The sequence below is a fragment of the Henckelia pumila genome, chromosome 4, assembly GCF_033568475.1.
Source record: "Henckelia pumila isolate YLH828 chromosome 4, ASM3356847v2, whole genome shotgun sequence".
Lineage (NCBI taxonomy): Eukaryota > Viridiplantae > Streptophyta > Magnoliopsida > Lamiales > Gesneriaceae > Henckelia > Henckelia pumila.
The window spans coordinates 42,813,244-42,832,339 of record NC_133123.1 but is presented as its reverse complement, the minus strand read 5'-3'; the positions used below and the strand labels follow the sequence as shown (position 1 = coordinate 42,832,339).

General features: G+C 34.7%; 2 protein-coding genes and 1 long non-coding RNA gene across 3 annotated transcripts; all 3 read left to right on the top strand.

Annotated features, from left to right (window-relative positions):
- Positions 1-1,712: 1,712 nt before the first annotated feature.
- Positions 1,713-2,993, top strand: LOC140860940 (uncharacterized). The gene is made up of 4 exons (XM_073263938.1): positions 1,713-1,988; positions 2,091-2,345; positions 2,432-2,673; positions 2,789-2,993. Exons 1-4 carry the CDS (start codon positions 1,713-1,715, stop codon positions 2,991-2,993), a joined length of 978 nt encoding a protein of 325 aa, XP_073120039.1.
- A 1,881-nt stretch (positions 2,994-4,874) lies between these two features.
- Positions 4,875-6,001, top strand: LOC140859886 (uncharacterized). Its single transcript, XR_012143557.1, has 3 exons — positions 4,875-4,976; positions 5,085-5,171; positions 5,873-6,001. It is a non-coding gene; the product is annotated as an uncharacterized lncRNA (long non-coding RNA).
- Positions 6,002-8,900: 2,899 nt separating this feature from the next.
- Positions 8,901-9,986, top strand: LOC140860939 (uncharacterized). The gene is made up of 2 exons (XM_073263937.1): positions 8,901-9,404; positions 9,621-9,986. Exons 1-2 carry the CDS (start codon positions 8,901-8,903, stop codon positions 9,984-9,986), a joined length of 870 nt encoding a protein of 289 aa, XP_073120038.1.
- Positions 9,987-19,096: the final 9,110 nt, after the last annotated feature.

Sequence of the window (19,096 nt, the reverse complement as noted above, 5' to 3'; positions counted from 1 at the left end):
CCTAGCTAAATCTTGCTTCAATTTCAGTACCACATTGTCACGGATTGCATAGTACTCTCAGATTCTTGCCTGTTTTCAATTATTATATTTTGCAGATGCTAGCCGGTTTTGTTGTTAGTTTCTGTTGAAATTAATCCTTTAATATTCCATCATTATTTGTGTTCTTGTATACAGATAATATAGGTCTTAAGTTTATTTCTTATTTGTCTTTGTGGAATCGAATTTTCTTGCTTTAATCGTATGTTATTTGTGCGTGGATTTTACTCGTTGCAACCTCCATAGGAACACATCTCTCGCCCACTATCCTCCACAATTTTTTTTTATTAAAAAATACTCGGAAGAGTAACTAATTAGTTAGTTAACCTCCATTTTTTTAGTACTGATCAATTTTCTTGATTTTTACAGGTATCCAAATGATATAGATAAACATACTTTAGCACGCCAAATAGGTCTCTCAAGAAGCCAGGCGAGTCCCTTTAAACCATATTATTTTATTCAAGATTTACAATGTATTTATGTAATCGAGAAAACCTATGCATATGTATCTTCAACAAATCTCCTATAACAAATTATTTTATCAGATGTTACTTATTTTTTCTTGTCATGTACGATAAACTTTCTTTTCTATCTTTTTCAGGTCTGCAATTTGTTCATTAATGCTAGAGTAAGGCTATGGAAACCCATGGTGGAGGAAATGTACTTGGAAGAATTCAAAGATCATCACGACAGCGGCGTATGGGTCGGCGCTGATCGAACGACGAGTTTTTGAATCAAAATCTTTCGAGGAATGAAGATCAAAAGCCAACACATGATCAGTTGGTAAGAATTCATTCCGAATCTCCATCGTCAATACCCTTAGTCGGTATTGACGACGAACAAAGGTATCACTACACATGAATCAGCGATGCTTCCGACCATCCTTGAAGTGAAATGCTCCATGTTTCCAAGATTTCTTAGCTGTAGATGGACTTTCTTTCTTTTTAAGCAATTTCTCTGAATCATGATGATGTAGGAAGTCTATGAAGAAAGAGAACATTATCATCTCCTTTTATGAAGCATTTATTTGACAAATGAAACATGTACTTGTGAAGTTCACTCGTATACATTCTCTTGTCAGGTGGCAGGGCTGACATAGCTGCTTTAAGTCGACTTGATGGTAAATTCTGTTATCTCTTTGATTTATGCATGTGAAATGCTATTTTTTATGAAGTGAAGTAATAGTTAGAAATGATTGTTTCCTCCTTTTACTTTAACAATCATATAAGTTCTTTCAAAAGAAAGCTCTTTTTTTTCTTTCTATAACATGATTTTTCAATGGATCAAGGTTACTCCATGCATGCATTTATAAGTCCATTTCTTCATGCTCGCAACAAGTTCATCCAAATTCATTTCGTAGTTTTCAGTTGTATTGGTGAAGCCTGTGGTAGTTGACTCATTACTAATTTGATATACTAAAAGGCGATTTTATATGAAAGTTTGTGGGATTTACTTATCATATTCAGAGTGGCTTGAAATCCAGTTCATGTGCATTTGTTCTTGCAACTTATATTTGACACTTAAAAGTCATCTTGTTGATATAGGAAAAATAGTCAACTGCCTGATGCTTTGCTTTTTGGTTATGATTTTCGGCAGATGCTAAGGATTGCTTTCTCGAATATAGTCAACACAAATATAGTCAACATTATATTTTAATATTGGTAGAGTATGGAAGAATGTCGATGTTGACAGAGATTTGGTTATTGAGCAAAAGAAAGAGTTGTCTGGAGGCTAAGAAATTAATATCCGAACAAGATGCACGAATAAAAAAACAAGATACATGTATTCAAAAACTTGAAGCATTTGTGTACAAAAAAAGTGCTCTGGACAGTGAGAAAGGTAGTTGCTCGGTGAAGTTACATAAGCTCGATGAACCCTTTCTGAAAACAGACAACAATTCGCCTAATCACGAGGATTTGGATGACATCGAGATGCAATTTGTGGACAAATCTGTTTCTCTATAGGTATTTAATCACTTGTTGCTATATATATTACTTAATATTTGTGAAATAAAGAGTTAGTGACACTAATTCATCTCGTTATTTGTTTTTTAGGGTAAACCGGTATTTTTGACATTGGAGTCTAGCTCAGATGTTGTTGCTTGTGGAACAATTTTTGAGGTCAATGGACCTAGTAAATTACTGCATGGTGTTCCATTACCATTGAATTGCATGCGTGTATCCATTGATGAAGCACTACAAAAATCAGCACGTTTGCCGGTTCCGATTCCACATGAATGTGAACTTGTTGGTGATGCCGTGGGAACACATGTGGCTTGGCCAACACACTTGATTATCTTGCGACACGAGGTACATGTGCACTTATATTTCTTTGTAAATTGTGATGAATTCTTTAGTATTTCACTTAACATGTTTACAATTACATTAATTAAAAGCGTCAGAGGAAGAAAACTACCTTTGTAAGAGAGAACCAGCCGTTGGCTTCAAGTGTGCCAAGATCATTGCGCGTGTTGTATTGTTATTGTAAGAATGTTCTTCGTGATGGCAAGAATTTACCATTGCGTTTGGATCATGGGATATTTGGAGATGATTATGAGTTGAATTTGCACATTGACGACATCAGTCATTTATATAACTTCGAGCCACTTTCAGGAAATTGTGTAGTTGCTTACATGTGGTAAGTCTTTCAGCAACTTAAATTTTTTTCGTAGCTTAGTAATTTGTGTATAAGATGTATAACTTTAATTGGTATCATATTCAGTATAATGATTTTTGTTTATTTGAAATAATAGGCATCTTTACAAAAGGTTGGTGAAAGAAAAGAAAGACGATAAGTTCATATTTGTAAATCCACACAGCATTCCATGTTTGCAGAAAACTACACAAGACAAAACCAGCAAAATTGAAATGTTGAATCTGAGAGCGAGTGTTTTAGCAGATAGACTGAGTGATGCATCGGTAAATCAATTGGTTTTGGTGCCAAGTAGTCTCGGGTAAGCCAGAATTACGTGCAATACCATTTTCTATTGTATTTTTGAAAATTTATTGAATTTTGTGCAGTACTAATTATGTGATTGTGTGTAGTTGTCATTGGATTCTTTTGTCATTGAACCTTACAAAGAGGCTGTCTATTTGCTTGATTCTCTAAGTCATCGCATTCACGACGAAGATTGGAAATATGTGGTGGAAATGTGAGTTCATATTCCTTTTTCTTAAGCATTTGATTTAGTTGTGATTGTTGAATTCTCTTAGCCATATCATACATCAACTTTGATCAATGTACGTTATATACGTAGGGCGTTGAGATTGTTTAATTCAAATAAGGGAAGAAAAGGAAGAAAAAGTGTGCAATGGGATGTAATACAGGCATGTATATATAATTTTAGAGTTATTTGCATGAAACACCCTTGTGAAATATTGAAAATGCACACTTCTCCCCTGTGAAATTTTAATAGGCATCTTCAACCCTAACCTTTTAAAAAATTAGCACACTCGTCCCATCAGATGAGTGATTGTTGCACACGCGCCCCTCATGCGACTGGGCAAATATTTTGATATTTTTTTTGCACCAAATACCCCTATATATATTATAAATGCTTTTTTGACCCCTGTTAAAATAATTTTTAAATCTATTCAACACATAATACATAATTTTTAATAAAATCCAATTATAAATATTTAGCAAACATTTTTTGTTTTATTAATTTTTATTTTTTATTTTAAATTTATTATCATTAATTAATTATTTTCTAAAAAAATATTATTACTTTATAATGTTATCATTATTTTATTAAACTCACTTCATATTTCCAACTTTTCCATTAAACATGCATTCATAAACAAGTATTTAAATAATTTTAAGTACCAAAATATTGAACCAAACCGATAAGTTCAAACATATTACTTTTTAATATAGGACTATATATTATTGAACCAAAATTAAAATTTTTCGAGAATATGCATTGCACAATTTGTAATAAATAATAAAAAAAATAACATGCTTATATAATTCTAATTTCAAAAAGTAACATTCATGAACTTATCATTTGGTTCAATATTTTGGTATTTTTAGATATTTAAATCCTTATTTATGAATCATGTTTAATGTAGAAGTTGAAAACACGAAGTGATTTGATAAAAATAATGATAACGAGATAAAGTAATATTTTTTTAAAAAATAAATTAATTATAAATTATAAATAAAAAATAAAAAATAAAAATAAATAAAATTAAAAATTTTTGAAAAATATTTTATAATTAGATCTTAATAAATATTGTGTATTATTATTTAATGCAAATTCTGCAATGCATTTTAAAAAATTTAGATTTTGGTTCAAAAATCTATAATCCTAAATTAAAAAGTGATATGCATGAAATTATCATTTTGATTTAATATTTTGGTACTTTTTAAATCATTAAAAAAATAAGACTTTTTGGAAAATAATTATATAATTATAATAAATTTAAAATTAAAAATAATATTAATAAACAAAAAGTGTTTGCTAAATATTATATAATTAGATTTTAATAAAAATTGTGTATTATGAGTTGAATAGATTTAAAAATTATTTTCACAGGGGTCAAATATGAATTTTTAATATTTCACAGTGGTATTTGGTGCAAAAAAATTTCAAAATCTTTGCCCTGTCGCATGAGGGACGCGTGCGCAACAATCACTCATCTGATGGGGCGAGTGTGCTAATTTTTTAAAAGGTTAGGGTTGAAGATGCCTATTAAAATTTCACAGAGGAGAATTGTGCATTTTCAATATTTCACAGGGGTGTTTGGTACAAATAACTCTATAATTTTATACCGAGCTGATTTTCTTTTATTGGTATATTTCTCATTAATAATTTTACTTTTTTATGATAGGCTCCTAGACAACCAGACGTGAAACAATGTGGTTATTACGTAATGAGATTTATGAAACATATTACTGAACAAGTGTCAAATATTGGGAGGGATTCAATACGATCAATAGTACTATGATCTCTCTCTTAAACAATTTGAATATTATATATATTTATTTCATTTTAGGAATTCATTAATGGTCGGTTTTAATACTATACCTCATGTGAGTGTTTCCAGTTCACGAAAGCAGAGTACACTATGGAAGAAATTGATGAGGTGCGCTCCGAGATGGCTGAATGCATACAAGATCATATTTATGATTAGGTATATATATGGCTTTCATAATTTTGCGTTTTTAACCATCGGTGTTTGATCATTGGAATATCCAAAAATATAATAGATGGTTGGATGTAGATTTAGATTTCTTTCTAATCTATTTATTGGTCCTTTGTTAGTGATGATTGGTGGTATTTAATCGAGTTGGGCATTGATATATCCAAAAATGCCGATTTGAGTGGATCTTGAAAAAGGTTCTATTTAAAGGTTGCTTATTCAAAAAACCGATTCGATCTTTTGTTGGTTTAGAATTTGGAACTTTTTTCGATCTAGTAATTTAATGTTCTTTGGTTTTGGTATAAGAATCAGGTTAATATTACTACCTTTTAGCATTGATTAATTGTCCCTTGATTGTGAATCATCAATTTCTCTTGATACAAAAAAACCATGGCAGCAGCTTTTGATGCATATAGTACTTGTACTTTTCACGTTTTATCCATAAATTTTCGGAGAGAAGAGCTTATATATGCAAGCACTTGCAACCTCTTACGAAAACTGCTCCCTCTTCTAAAATATTTCTAATGTTTTTCCTTTTGATACAACTTAATATTCTTGCTCATCTTTCCTTTCTGGGTGTTTAGATATTTTTACATAATCCTTATGTTATTGGACTCCGTCTTTAGCTCCATAGTTTTGTTGATATTATAATTAAGTTTCTTACTTTTGCATTTGTCTATTTTATATTGTAGGTCTGTCCAAAGAGAAAAAAGGTTTGGATGGAGAGGGGCTAAAGATGTTAGTGGGGGAATTGCTTGTGGATGCTTTTGTGATGTCTTGTTCCAGAAAGTATTTGACAATGGAAATACAAGGCTTGTAGCACATTAATTTTATCTAAATTGATGTTTTGAACTTAATTTACTCGAAACTAGATAGATTATGATCAATTTGTAAGAATTGTAAGTTGTTTTGATCAACTAATGCACATTTTATGATGTTTTAAATATGAGATCAATTAGTTTTTGTAAATTGATTGTTTATTTAGACTAAAATACAATGGTTTTAATTTTGATAAAAAAAAAACTGGTGGCTAATTAGACTAAACACAACAGTTTTTTTTCCTAAAAAAACGTTGTTTATGTTGATCAAATATAACGGTTTTAAAACGTTGTAAACACACTAAAAGACAACGGTTAAAAAACGTTGTGAAACTGTTGTCTATTACGATCAAAGACAAGGGTGGAAAACTGTTGTAAGACTGATGTCGTTTTTGATATAAGACATCGTTTTATTTTCAATAATACAACGCTTATACACCGTTGTGGTTTAACATCTTAGACAACGGTTTTTCACCGTTGTCTATGACCGTGTTTTTAACAACATAGCCATTAACATCGGTTTTAAATCCCCCTTTAACAACGGTTTTTCACCCTTGTCATTTAGCGTTTTTGTTGTAGTGAATATATAGCAAAACTTGGAGTGGCTAGTGGGATTCCAAGAGGACCTGGTAAACCGACCCAATCCAAGGCAAATGATCCCATTCCAAGGCCATGAATTTCCAATCCTATTTGTTGTGCTGTGACAGAATCTTTCCATATCCAGCAGACAAAGGAAAGGGCAGTGATGGATGGGAACAAATAGTTTGGGATGATATAATACGAGAAGCTTGAGACAAGAACAACAACGAAGAACTGTAACCTTGTGAGGCCTTTTTTTGTTTGATTTCAATCTCGTGTAGTGCTCTAAAAAGGCAAACTTGAACAAGATTGGAAGGTCACCACATGTAAGGTGAATCGAGGAGGTATCTCCAAAAAATACCAGCCCAGCCATACCCGAGCAACTATGGTCAATGAAGTTACAATATGATTCAAGAAATGAAAAACGAAAAAAGTATAAATATGATAATATATTTTGTTACCCGATCGAGTTCTGTTTGTTAACAACATTACTGCAACAAGGTTGAGTCTACAATGATAAAAAAAAACATTTTTGATTGTCATAACGTTCACTGAATACACAAGAGTCGAGCCGACATTAGCAAATATGGTGATCAGGCAATGTTCTTTCAAGTTGAAAAACCCTAGATTCAATGAAAACGACCATTTTGTTCCAGGGATGTGGATCTCTTCTCTGGGAAGATAAGCAGTCATAAGCATTCCAATGGGAAGGATTAATATTTGCGGTGAAAGAGATGTAACCGAAAGGGATTTTTGGTTATAACTGAAGAACTGGTTCAGAAATCCTAATGTCGCACATGAAATTATCCCTATAAAACATGGAAGAGTAGGATCATCTGTAACAGGTACAGTTGGTCGCACTTGCTCCATGGGAGAATCATTTATCTATGGAAAGCATACACACACATAAAAATCTTTAGTTTGCCGTGAAGTTTGTAATTTCATTTCATAAACTAGCGCAACATTTCGGAATCGACCCGATTTGCCATATACATAAACGAAATTGTAATCTTTTCTTTCCATGCATGTAAAAAAAACATACAAGATCCTCAATTGAAACCAAGAATAGTGGATTGTGTTCGTATGCGTGACATATAATCCGATATTTGAGCATGAAAATCCTGAATTCTCGGAGAATGAACTGACCACTTACAAGAAACTAATTATAAGATCAAGAAGATAACTCACCTATAGTTTCATTAATAATATCGGCTTAATTTGAAACATGCTCCTGGGAACCATACATCGCAGGCATCATATAAAACATTCAAATTAGTGCATTCACAGATGAGAAGACGGTTGATATTTCTTTATGATAATTACTTGCCTCGTTATATACTATGAGACAGAGATGGACGTTCTGATTAAAGAAATATACTATTAAGCAGCTAGCCTTTGTCAAGTCTACCTCTTGTTGTCCTAAAAAAGCTACATTTTTAATGCATTTCGTCTTAATATATATATATATATATTGAAAGAACATATTGTGCACATGTCTTTTAAATTATTTCCTTATTGCATTCAATTTCTATATTTATAGTTTTGTCTTTCTTAGAACATGTTTTAAAATTGGTAATATCAGATATATCTTGATTTGAAATATGTGATTTCTGATGATATATTGTTTCCATGCTTTGTAGGTTCTTATTTATGGAAACATATTGAAGATCTATTTATAGGAGTGCTTGGACCGATCAGATCGTACAAGAACGACAATCAAGAGAGAAGAGAGTGAAACGTAGAGAGCAAAATAAATAGAGGAAGCACTGCAGAAATTCTAGAGTATTGAAGTTCGATCATTGAAGAATTTCTGAAGAGATACTACTGCTACGTTGTGTTGCCGAGTAGTGTTGGAAATACTGAAGAACACACGAGTGAAGTGTTGTTCAGAAAGTGTTTCTTTGGTTTTCGTTTTTCAGTTTAGAACTTCCTATTGGGTTATTATTCTAGTTCTTAATAGTTTTTAGGAAGTCTTTTATTTTCTCAATTTGTTGAGAAAAGTAGTTTTTCATAAAATAATCGCTAGTTGGTTTTTTGTAAACTGATTTGATTTTCTAGTGATTATTTCGCCATGAGGCATCGTACAAGTACTTAGTACTTGTGCATAATTATTTTTGTGTTATTTACTTTTACTGTTAGTTAATTATTCTGCTGCATAGTGTTATCGTGAAGTGTTGACAACACTGAAAGATAACACAGACTCGAATATTTATTTCTGGTATTTCTGTGATTTCAGACTGTCCAAACCTTACAATTGGAGTCAGAGACATTCACTTGACGATACTAAGTGTGATTCTGTTTTTGTGTTTGACAGGACATCACAATGGAGATACCTTATTCAGGAACTGCTCAACGCCCTCCAATCTTGGATGGATCAAACTATTCTATCTGGAAAGTTAGGATGCGTGTCTACATCAAATCGATTGATGAAAAGGCATGGCAGCGTGTGTTACAAGGCTGGAATCCACCAAGGAGAACTGATGGAGAAGGATATTTTCTCCTCAAACCAGAAACGGAATGGAATGCCGTTGAAACTCCTGCTTTGAATATGAACAACAAATCTCTTAATGCTATATTTACTTCTCTTGATTCTAATATGTTTTCACTTGTAACTAACTGTATTTGTGCTAAACAGGCTTGGGAAAAACTTCAAATGCACTGTGAAGGATCAGATAGTGTGCGTCGAACCAAAAAAAGGATTCTCACTACTCAGTTTGAAAATCTGAGAATGGAAGAGAGTGAGACAATTGATGATTATGAACGCCGCTTGAGGAAGATCGAGAATGAGGCAATTGATCTTGGTGATGCTATTTCAAATGAACGCTTGGTGAGAAAAGTGTTGAGATCACTGCCGGAAAGATTTCAAATAAAGATTTGTGCCATTGATGAATCAAAAGACACATCAATTCTGGGATTTGATGAATTGATGAGTTCACTTCGAACATATGAGTTAGAGATGAATTTTGGAAAAAAGGACAAAGGTAAGTCTATTGCACTTCAAGTTTCTAATGACTCATACAATGATTTTGTTGATCTGACACAGGGAGTCAACGAGTCTGACTTAGGAGATGATTCAATCGCCTTTCTTATCAAACAATTTGGTAACTACTTGAAGAGAATGAGAGATTTTAAGAAACCTGGTCAGAAACCTAAAGTTTTGAATGCTCCTACTGTTGGAAAACCATTGAGGATATGCGAACCAGAACAGAATACCATCCCTTCAAAGAGTCAAAATCACTTTCAGAAAGGAGGAAAAACACTGAATATCTCAAAGAAGTTTGAATCTGTGAAATGTCATGAGTGCACAGGCTTCAGTCACTATGCTAATGAGTGCCCAACCAGACTTCGCAAAGGAATGTGTGCTTCCCTAAGTGATGATGAAGATGAGGAAGGAACAGAACAAGGATAAGAAGAGACTCACAATGCTCTTTCAGTTTTGGTGATGCAGAAGAAACACAGTGTTGTCACAAGTGTCACAACACTTGGTCACAACACTGACCAAAAAGTACTTTGTCTGAATGCATCTGTTTCTGGAGACTCAAATCAGGAAGCTGGTGAAGTAGAATTGTCTTGGGATAATGCTCAGAAGATGTATGAAGAATTGTATAATGACTGGATATTAAGGAACAAGACAAATTCTGCTTTAACAAAGGAGAACAGTGAACTGAAAGTTTCAGTGGCTAGACTTGAAGTTATTCTGAGCAAGAAGGATTTAGAACTAGGCAAGGTCAAAGAAGAGTTTGGAAGAGCCAATGCAACTCTTGCAAAGTATAATTCAAGCAAGACCAAGTTGGATTCAATTCTGATGATGGGAAAAGATGATAGAGCTGGTCTAGTATTTCATAATAGCAAGTTTGAAGTTGGGGAGTCGTCACAAACTGTTTTTGTCAAAGAAAACAGTAACTCTGCTAGTGTTCCAATTGCAATTCCAAAGGAAAAACCAATTCCATTGAAGGCACAAACTCCTGTTCAGAAGAAAAAGCAAATGAAGCGTAGGTTTGTTTGTCATTACTGTCACAAGCAAGGTCACATCAAGCCTTACTGTTTCAAACTCAGGTATGACTATATGTACTGGAATTTCAGGCAAGAACTGTCATCAGTGTTGCCAACACTGAACCAGAACACTGCTAGGAGGAAAAATACTGAGAAAAAGGTTTGGGTACCAAAAGCTAAATCCAGTTGTAATGTTGTTTATACTTCCTTAAAAACTAATGTTGCAGGTCATTGGTACTTCGACAGTGGCAGTTCACGCCACATGACAGGATTGAAGAAGTATCTTTCTGACTATGTTGAACAGGATAAATGAAAAGTGACATATGGAGGAGGAGCCAATGGAAAGATTGTTGGAAAATGAACTTTGAATGTAGAAGGACTGCCTAAGCTTCACAATGTTCTACATGTTGAAAGATTAAATTCAAATCTTATTAGCATTAGTCAACTTTGTGATGATGATCTTTATGTTAAATTTGATAAGAATTTATGTCAAGTTTTTGATAAAAGTAATTCGTGTGTTTTGACAGGGTCAAGATCATCGGACAACTGTTATCAACTTGGAGAGGAACTTGTTGGAAAACAGTGTTCAGATCAATTAAGAATTGATACCCGGTGCAGCGAAAGTTTAAAATTTTATTTTATTATATGGAACGATTCCATATATGGGTATCAAAACTTTTACGATTAAATTTGTTCAAGTAAAAATAAAACACAGTTAAATTTTTACCTCGTCAAGCAAAGGCTTGATTGTGGACTCCAACAGAATTTAATCTGCTCTTCTTGTAAATCCCGGGAACCGATGACAGTCACGATCTATCTCCGGAATTAGGTCCACGAACGAAAAACAAAAACCCTCTGATTGACTGTACTAGAAATCAATCAGAAATTTTACGTAGAGGATAAACAGATATGATCTGTTAATTCGATTTGTAATTTTTCACAAAAATCACAAGTCAAATTTTCAAGTCAAATTTTCTCTAAAAAGAGATAGAGGATTTCGAAAATCCCCTTGAAAATTCTAAAGTGTATTTTCAAAAATTGCAATATACAATGTTTCTAATTTTCGAACCCAACACCTCTATTTATAGATAATTTCTAGTTATAATTGTATCAGGACTCTAACTCCTTAAAGCCCACAATCCATAACTTAAGCCCAACAAGCCAAGCCTGTTTTTATAGAAATTAATATAAAATTCATCGTGACTCCGATTGATAAACTGATTTCACCAATGTGCACAGAAACCATTTTTGCATCTTTTAGAGTCAAGATAATTTTTCTGAATCCGAATTCAGTGATTTCCAAAAATGCCCATCCCTATGTCATTTTAGGAAATCCCACTCCCTTTAGTTAAGAAGTCCAACTTCTCTTTCATTAAATTTAACTCTTTAAATTTAACTATCTCTATGGGGTTTTAGTAATCCATTACTTGTGTAACCCTCAATGGTTCAGGAATACAGCTAGCCGTGGGCTCACAACTCCTCGTGACTCTAAACAACAATTTTTGACTTACCCATCGAATCATGGTAAGAGCGCCTAGCAACATCGCCCCATGATTCCCTAGGTATTACTGATAGTGCCTGCAAGAACCAGTAGATTTTGGTTAGCGTACAGTACGGTCCCTTCATCCATATATCCCGATCGAATCAACAACCATTGGTATATCGAGAGTCATTCGAGATTCGATAACTATGCATAACATCTTGGAGATCTATTAGTGACATCTCATGTGTTACTAGGAACACCAAGTAACCTAAAACACATCATGTACTCTGGCCAGAGATTTGTCACACTAATATCTCTTCAGATCGCATAGGATATCCACACTCGCAAGTATGTGGTGAATCCTTGACAACAAAGCATCGACTCCTATATGTGTCGTAATTGTACCCAATCCCGACACCTGATGACCCCAATAGAGTCGGTAAACGAGTCAAAGTACAGTACTAGCATATTGAGTCTCAATGATGTTTCAAGTAATAAGGACTAATGGTGTACAACCAAAACCGCGGACTTTATCCACTCGATAAGTGATAACCACTTGGAAAGTTCGAATAGGGTAGTTCGATCATTCATCATATGAATATACATTTGCATGCTTTGAACATCTCTATGTTCCATACCAATGAAACGTGGTACTCGGCATCGCAAATGCTAGTCTCAATCTCGAGCGATCCTTATCCTTATTTTTGGACGGCTCAATTGACTAGGAACAATTTAGAATATACAGTGACTATAAGATGTGTTTCATGATAGCCATCCCCATGTGCTACCATATCTTACATACACTATAGTATATTCAAGGTCTTTATCAAAACAACAATAGTATATCATAATATAACAATATGAAGAAAGATAAAGTCAATGTCATTATAAAAGTGTAAATTATATTAAACAAAAGATTGTTTTACATAGAGTCATAAAAGCCCTTAGCCACAAGTTGGCTAACCGGGCACCCACTCTTTCAGAACTTGCTTGCAAATTTACCAAGGTTGATGATTTGAATTTATGGCATTAAAAGTTGGGACATGCCAACTTCAAATCACTGAAAAAATTGAGCCAGTATGATGCTGTACGTGAGATGCCAAATTTAACTTCTGGAGTTCCATATGTGTGTGGAAACTGTCAAAAAGGTAAGCAAACTCGTGTGTCACATCCAGTGTTACAATACTGTGGGACAACACGATGTCTTGAACTCCTATACATGGACTTAATGGGACCTATGGAGGTTGAAAGTTGTGGAGGTAAGAGGTATTCATTTGTGTGTGTTGATGATTTTTCAAGGTACTCATGGGTAAGTTTTTTAAGAGAAAAGTCTGAAACTTTCGATGCTTTAAAAAAATTGATATAGCAGATCACTAATCTGTTTGCTTTGAAGGTTATCAAGATTCGAACTGACCATGGTAAGGAATTTGAAAACTCATTGTTTGATCAATTCTGTGAAAAGGAAGGTATATCACATGAATATTCAGCACCTAAGACACCTCAGCAGAATGGCATTGCCGAAAGGAAAAACAGAACCCTCCAAGAGATGGCAAGGGTTATGTTAAGCTCCAAAAATATTGCAAAAAGATTTTGGGCCGAGGCTTTAAATACTGCATGTCACATATCCAATAGGGTATATTTAAGGAAAGGTTCTACTATGACATCCTATGAAATTCTCATGGGAAAGAGGTCTAACCTTAAATATTTTCATATTTTTGGATGCATATGTTATGTTTTGAATGACATGATGCAGTTGGCTAAGTTTGATTCAAAAAGCGATAAGTGTCTATTTCTTGGATATGCTTTGAATAGTCGAGTTTATCGTGTGTTTAACTTGAGAACTATAACTATCATTGAATCTATTAATGTGGTATTTGATGATTATGCTGATTTGAAGGGAAAAACAATTGAAGACAATATTGATGATCTGCTAGATACTGTCTCTTCACAGACTGATTCCAGTGTTGTCAATAGTATTGTCCCTCCTGAAAAATCACCCAGCACAACACTGAGTCCAACACTGAATATGAATGAACAGAGTACAGAAGAACAGGATGATTTTGAAGATGAAATACGAGATGCTGGACATGATGTACCTAGAAAGATTCAGAAAAACCATCCTACTTCACAAATCATAGGAAATGCACAAGGAAGGATGCAGACCCGAAGAAAGGAAAAAGTTGATTATCGAAAGATGAGTGGGTTAGTGTGCATGACTTCCGCATACTCTCAGGTAAGACATTCTTGCTTTGTGTCTAGTATTGAACCAAAAAATATAGGTGAGGATTTAAAAGACGTGTTTTGGGTCAATGCTATGCATGATGAACTTGAACAATTTGTTAGGAATGATGTATGGATCTTAGTTCCTCCACGTGATCATAGTAATATCATTGGAACAAAGTGAATTTTTAAGAACAAAACTGATGAATCAGGAAATATTGTGAGGAATAAGGCGAGGTTGGTAGCTCAAGGGTATACACAAGTTGAGGGGATGGACTTTGATGAAACCTTCGCTCCTGTAGCCCGAATAGAATCTGTTAGATTATTGTTGGCTATTGCATGCCACATGAAAATGAAACTTTTCCAAATGGATGTAAAAAGCGCATTTTTGAATGGAATTTTGAGTGAAGAAGTTTATGTAAGACAGCCTAAGGGATTCGAAGATCCACATCATCTTGATCATGTTTATAAATTAAAGAAGGCCTTATATGGATTGAAACAAGCACCTCGTGCTTGGTATGGAAGGCTCACGGAGTATTTTCTTGACATTGGATTCAAAAGAGGTGAGGTAGATAAAACACTTTTTGTTCAAAAAGTACAAGGTAACATTCTTATCTGTCAAATCTATGTTGATGACATAATTTTCTGTGCTTCATCTCAGAAACTTGTAAATGATTTTGTTGAAAGCATGACTGCTACCTTTGAAATGAGCATGGTAGGTGAGTTGAATTACTTTCTAGGATTACAAGTGAAACAAATGAGTGATGGAATCTTTTTGTGTCAAAGCAAATATGCTAAGAATTTGGTGAAAAGGTTTTGTACTGATTATGTTAGACATATGAAAGAAAACACCAATGGGAAATAATGAAAAACTGTGCAAAGACAGTGTTGCTGACAGTGTTGACAACACTTTGTACAGAAGCATAATTGGAAGTCTGCTGTATCTAAGTGCAATTCGACCTGATATTATGTTCAGTGTGTGTTTGTGTGCCCGATATCAATCTGATCCTAAAGTCACACATATGAAAACTGTAAAACGAATTTTGAAGTATGTTGCAGGTACTTTAGACTTAGAGTTATGGTACACTAAAGAAATCAATACTAATTTGGTAGGCTACAGTGATGCTGATTGGGCAGGAGATGTTGATGAGAGGAAAAGCACCACGGGTGGTTGTTTTTATTTGGGTAACAACTTGGTTTCATGGTATAGTAGGAAGCAGAACTGTGTGTCACTTTCCACTGCTGAATCCGAATATGTGACAGCGGGAAGTTGTTGTTCTCAATTAATTTGGATGAATCAAATGCTACAAGACTATGGTCTTAAAAGTGAAATACCAATTGTGTACTGTGATAACTCAAGTGCTATAGATATATCAAAAAACCCAGTACAACACTCTCGAACTAAACACATTGACATAAGACATCACTTCATTCGAGATTTGGTTGAGAAGGACATGATCCAAATGGAATTTGTTGGGACCAATAACCAACTGGCCGATATTTTTACAAAAGCATTAAACTTCGAGAGATTCTCCAGTCTTAAGAAATCTCTCAACATGTGTTCTTTATAAGCACTCACGGTTGTTGTCCTTAAGTGTTGCCAACACTGACGGACAACACCAAACATGCATGAGCATTTTTAGGACTTTAGGCATACTGCATATTCATATTGTTCTATGTTTTGCACTGTTTGATAATACTGACTGACACTTTGTAGTTCTTCTGTCAAAGTTATTTTCAGAACACACTTGCCATGAAAATATGCTTTAAACCACGAAGTAGTTGAGGGATGTTCGTGTATTCCATGATCTTGTCCCATGTGAAAAGTGGTTTTAAAAATTAAAAAACATGGTTTGATAAAATTTCAGTGACCAATGTCTTGAAAATCAAACTAAAATCGGAATAAAATTGGAAAAGCTACCTAAGAGAGTCCAATGAAGACCGTTCTTTTAGTGTGCAGGCTACCACTTCTGAATCAATATAAAAAGAAGAAAAACATGCTCTGAAAGTGTGACAAATTCAAAAGTATTTTGAAGACTACAGTGTTGTTGGGAAGTGTTGCCAATACTGGTGCTTAACACGTGCTGCACACACTTTGCATGCATCATTTTTGATCTAATTTCATTACATTCTGTTTTAGACATAAATTAGGTCATGCATTTTGCATTTATTGTGATCATATCGTGCTCAGGGTTAACAGTTCAAAGACGAACAAAAATTGGAAAAATTGCCCAACTTGCTGAAAATTGAATTGATTGAGATTGAATATGTTTCAGTGGAGTTAAAACTCGATGTGGAGTTATTTATTTTTGGGGAATATTGATATATTCTTAAGTAAGAGTTTCAGGGTATCCTTAATTAATCAAATTTAATTTCCTTAATTAAAGAGTTTTTTTTACCCGTTGGAGAATTGTTACCGTTAGGGGAAGATTCTTAGTCTGATATGAGAGATAGGGGCTTTTGATTTTTTTTTACCGTTTGAACCCCATATTCATATATATTTCTAAGCACTGTAGAAATTGATCTTATCGTCTTCAATCTTTTCTAACTCTCTCTGCAAAAATTCTCTGAAACTCTTACTTCCTAAATTGTTTATAATGGCAGACAAAGCTTTCGATTTGCATGATATACGATCGGAGATGGGTTATCAAGAGGAAGACAAGCCTTCGAATCTATTTTCTGATCCTATTCTCTCGATTGTACATGTTGCCATTCAACCTACACCGTTGGCAGCAATTGCTCCAGGAGAACCCGGGAACGAAATCGACCTTGAGAATCCTCCTGATTTCTCAGTATTGAATCGTGTGTTTCCAACACAGCCAATAGCGAGAAGGTCAAAGCGCCAAGCGGGATTCAACCCCGATTTTACTACCAATAAGAGATTTCGTGGTAAGGGGGAGACTTCACGTCCTATTTTGGATGATCCAGATTTCTTATCTGGAGATGATTCTGCGGATCAGAATTTTGAGGTGGTTGCTAGGACAAAAACCGTTGTTGCTGAAAATTCCAAATCAAAGAAAGGAGTTTCGTCTAGTGGTGATGATTCTTCTGATGAAATTTCTACTGATGTGGTTTCTACTGAGAAAGAGCCATCTGGTGCTGCTGTTGTTGATGATCCCACAAAGACAACCACAGAGGCTCCAGTGTCTACTGATGAGGAAATTTCACTGGCCACTTTCATGGCAAATATTCGGAAAACCAAGGCTAAACCAGTTGCACATTCACAAGTTCCATCTGACGGTGATGAACCAGATGCTGAAATGTTGCAAGAGTTTGAGAATAACCGGCCTCAGGAGTCTGATAGTTCATCATCTTCGAGTTCTGGGGAAGAAGACTATGAGGATGCTGCTTCTGATGGTTCTGGAAGTTTCGAGAAACAAGCTGCTGATGACAGTGTTGCCAACACTGATGACAACACTTCTGCTGAATCTGACTCTGATATTGATCCTGCTAAGGCATACAATATTCAGTTTTATTCAAAGGAATCTGCTGATGAATGGAAAGCTCTGTCTGGAAAAGACTGTTGGGAAGAAAGAAATATTGATGAAGTGTTCTTCGAAAAGTAGAACTTGGTGACTTTCTTGAAACAACAGAATTTATTTTCTACTGTCACCACTGCCGGACCATTTTCAAGAAGAGTTGTGTTAGAATTTTACTGCAATCTGAACATGAAGACTGGAGATGAAGAATTATTTAAGTTTGGAAGAGTGTACATTCGAGGAAAGGTTTATGATTTTACTCATGTTTTGATCAATGAGCACTACAATACTCCTGATATTGATGATGATGCAGTTACTGAGGATATTGATCAAGTCACTAAAGTGATCACTGGAGGGATGGTTCAAAAATTTCCCCTGCACCCAGACAGGTTGTTAGCTGCAAAGCTTTCTTCTTTCTTTTCTGTGCTTCACAAAATTGCGATAAGGAATTGGACGCCATCTACCAATACAACAGTGGTAACTAAGCCACAAGCCCTTGCGCTGTTTACCATTGGAACTCAAGCTCCTTTGGATTTTGGAAATTTGGTATTTGAAAATATTATGACCTTTTGAGAAGGTGGTTGGAAAGCAACTAAGTTTTCGTTTTCTTCATTGATCTATGGTATGCTGGAATCTCAAGGCTTCACGAAAGAGGATGATGAAGAATTGATTGGAGGAGATGAGCTTATCAAGATCGCACCTAGTTTGCTGAAAGGAAATAGGATGATTGATCTACCATGGACTGGTGCTGTACCCAGTGTCGCCAACACTGAGTCTGTTCCACCCATGACTATTCATAACATTGCTGTAATTATGTTGAATTGTACTGCAATTCGTGCTCAAATGGCTCATGCTGAACAGAAAATTGCACAAGCCAAAGCTGATCTCGAGTACTATGAAGCCTTAATGGCTGAGTACAGGACTAAACTTGGACTACCAGGGCCCTCTGGACAAAAAAGGGGGAGTAGGATCAAGTGTTGAGCAAGCTAAAGAGACAGATGATTAGAGATGTGGTTCATCATAATTGGTTTTAGGATTTTTTTTCTTATCCTTATATTTTATTTTTTATTTATTATTTTGCTCTGAGTTAGTAATATTTTTCTGAGTTGATTAGGTTGTGCTCCTTATTACTCTCTGATATGATATTAAACTATTTGCTACTCTGATCTAGTAAGTGTTGAGAGTTGGTGTTGCCAACACAATCACACAACACTGTGTTCTGAGATGATTAAATTCAGGGGGAGCTTTAGTTACATAAGATAGGGGGAGTTGTTTGCACTTGTTTGTGTGTTTTATCCAGAAAGGCAAAAAGGAGGAGTTTGAAAGAACATGTTGTGCACATGT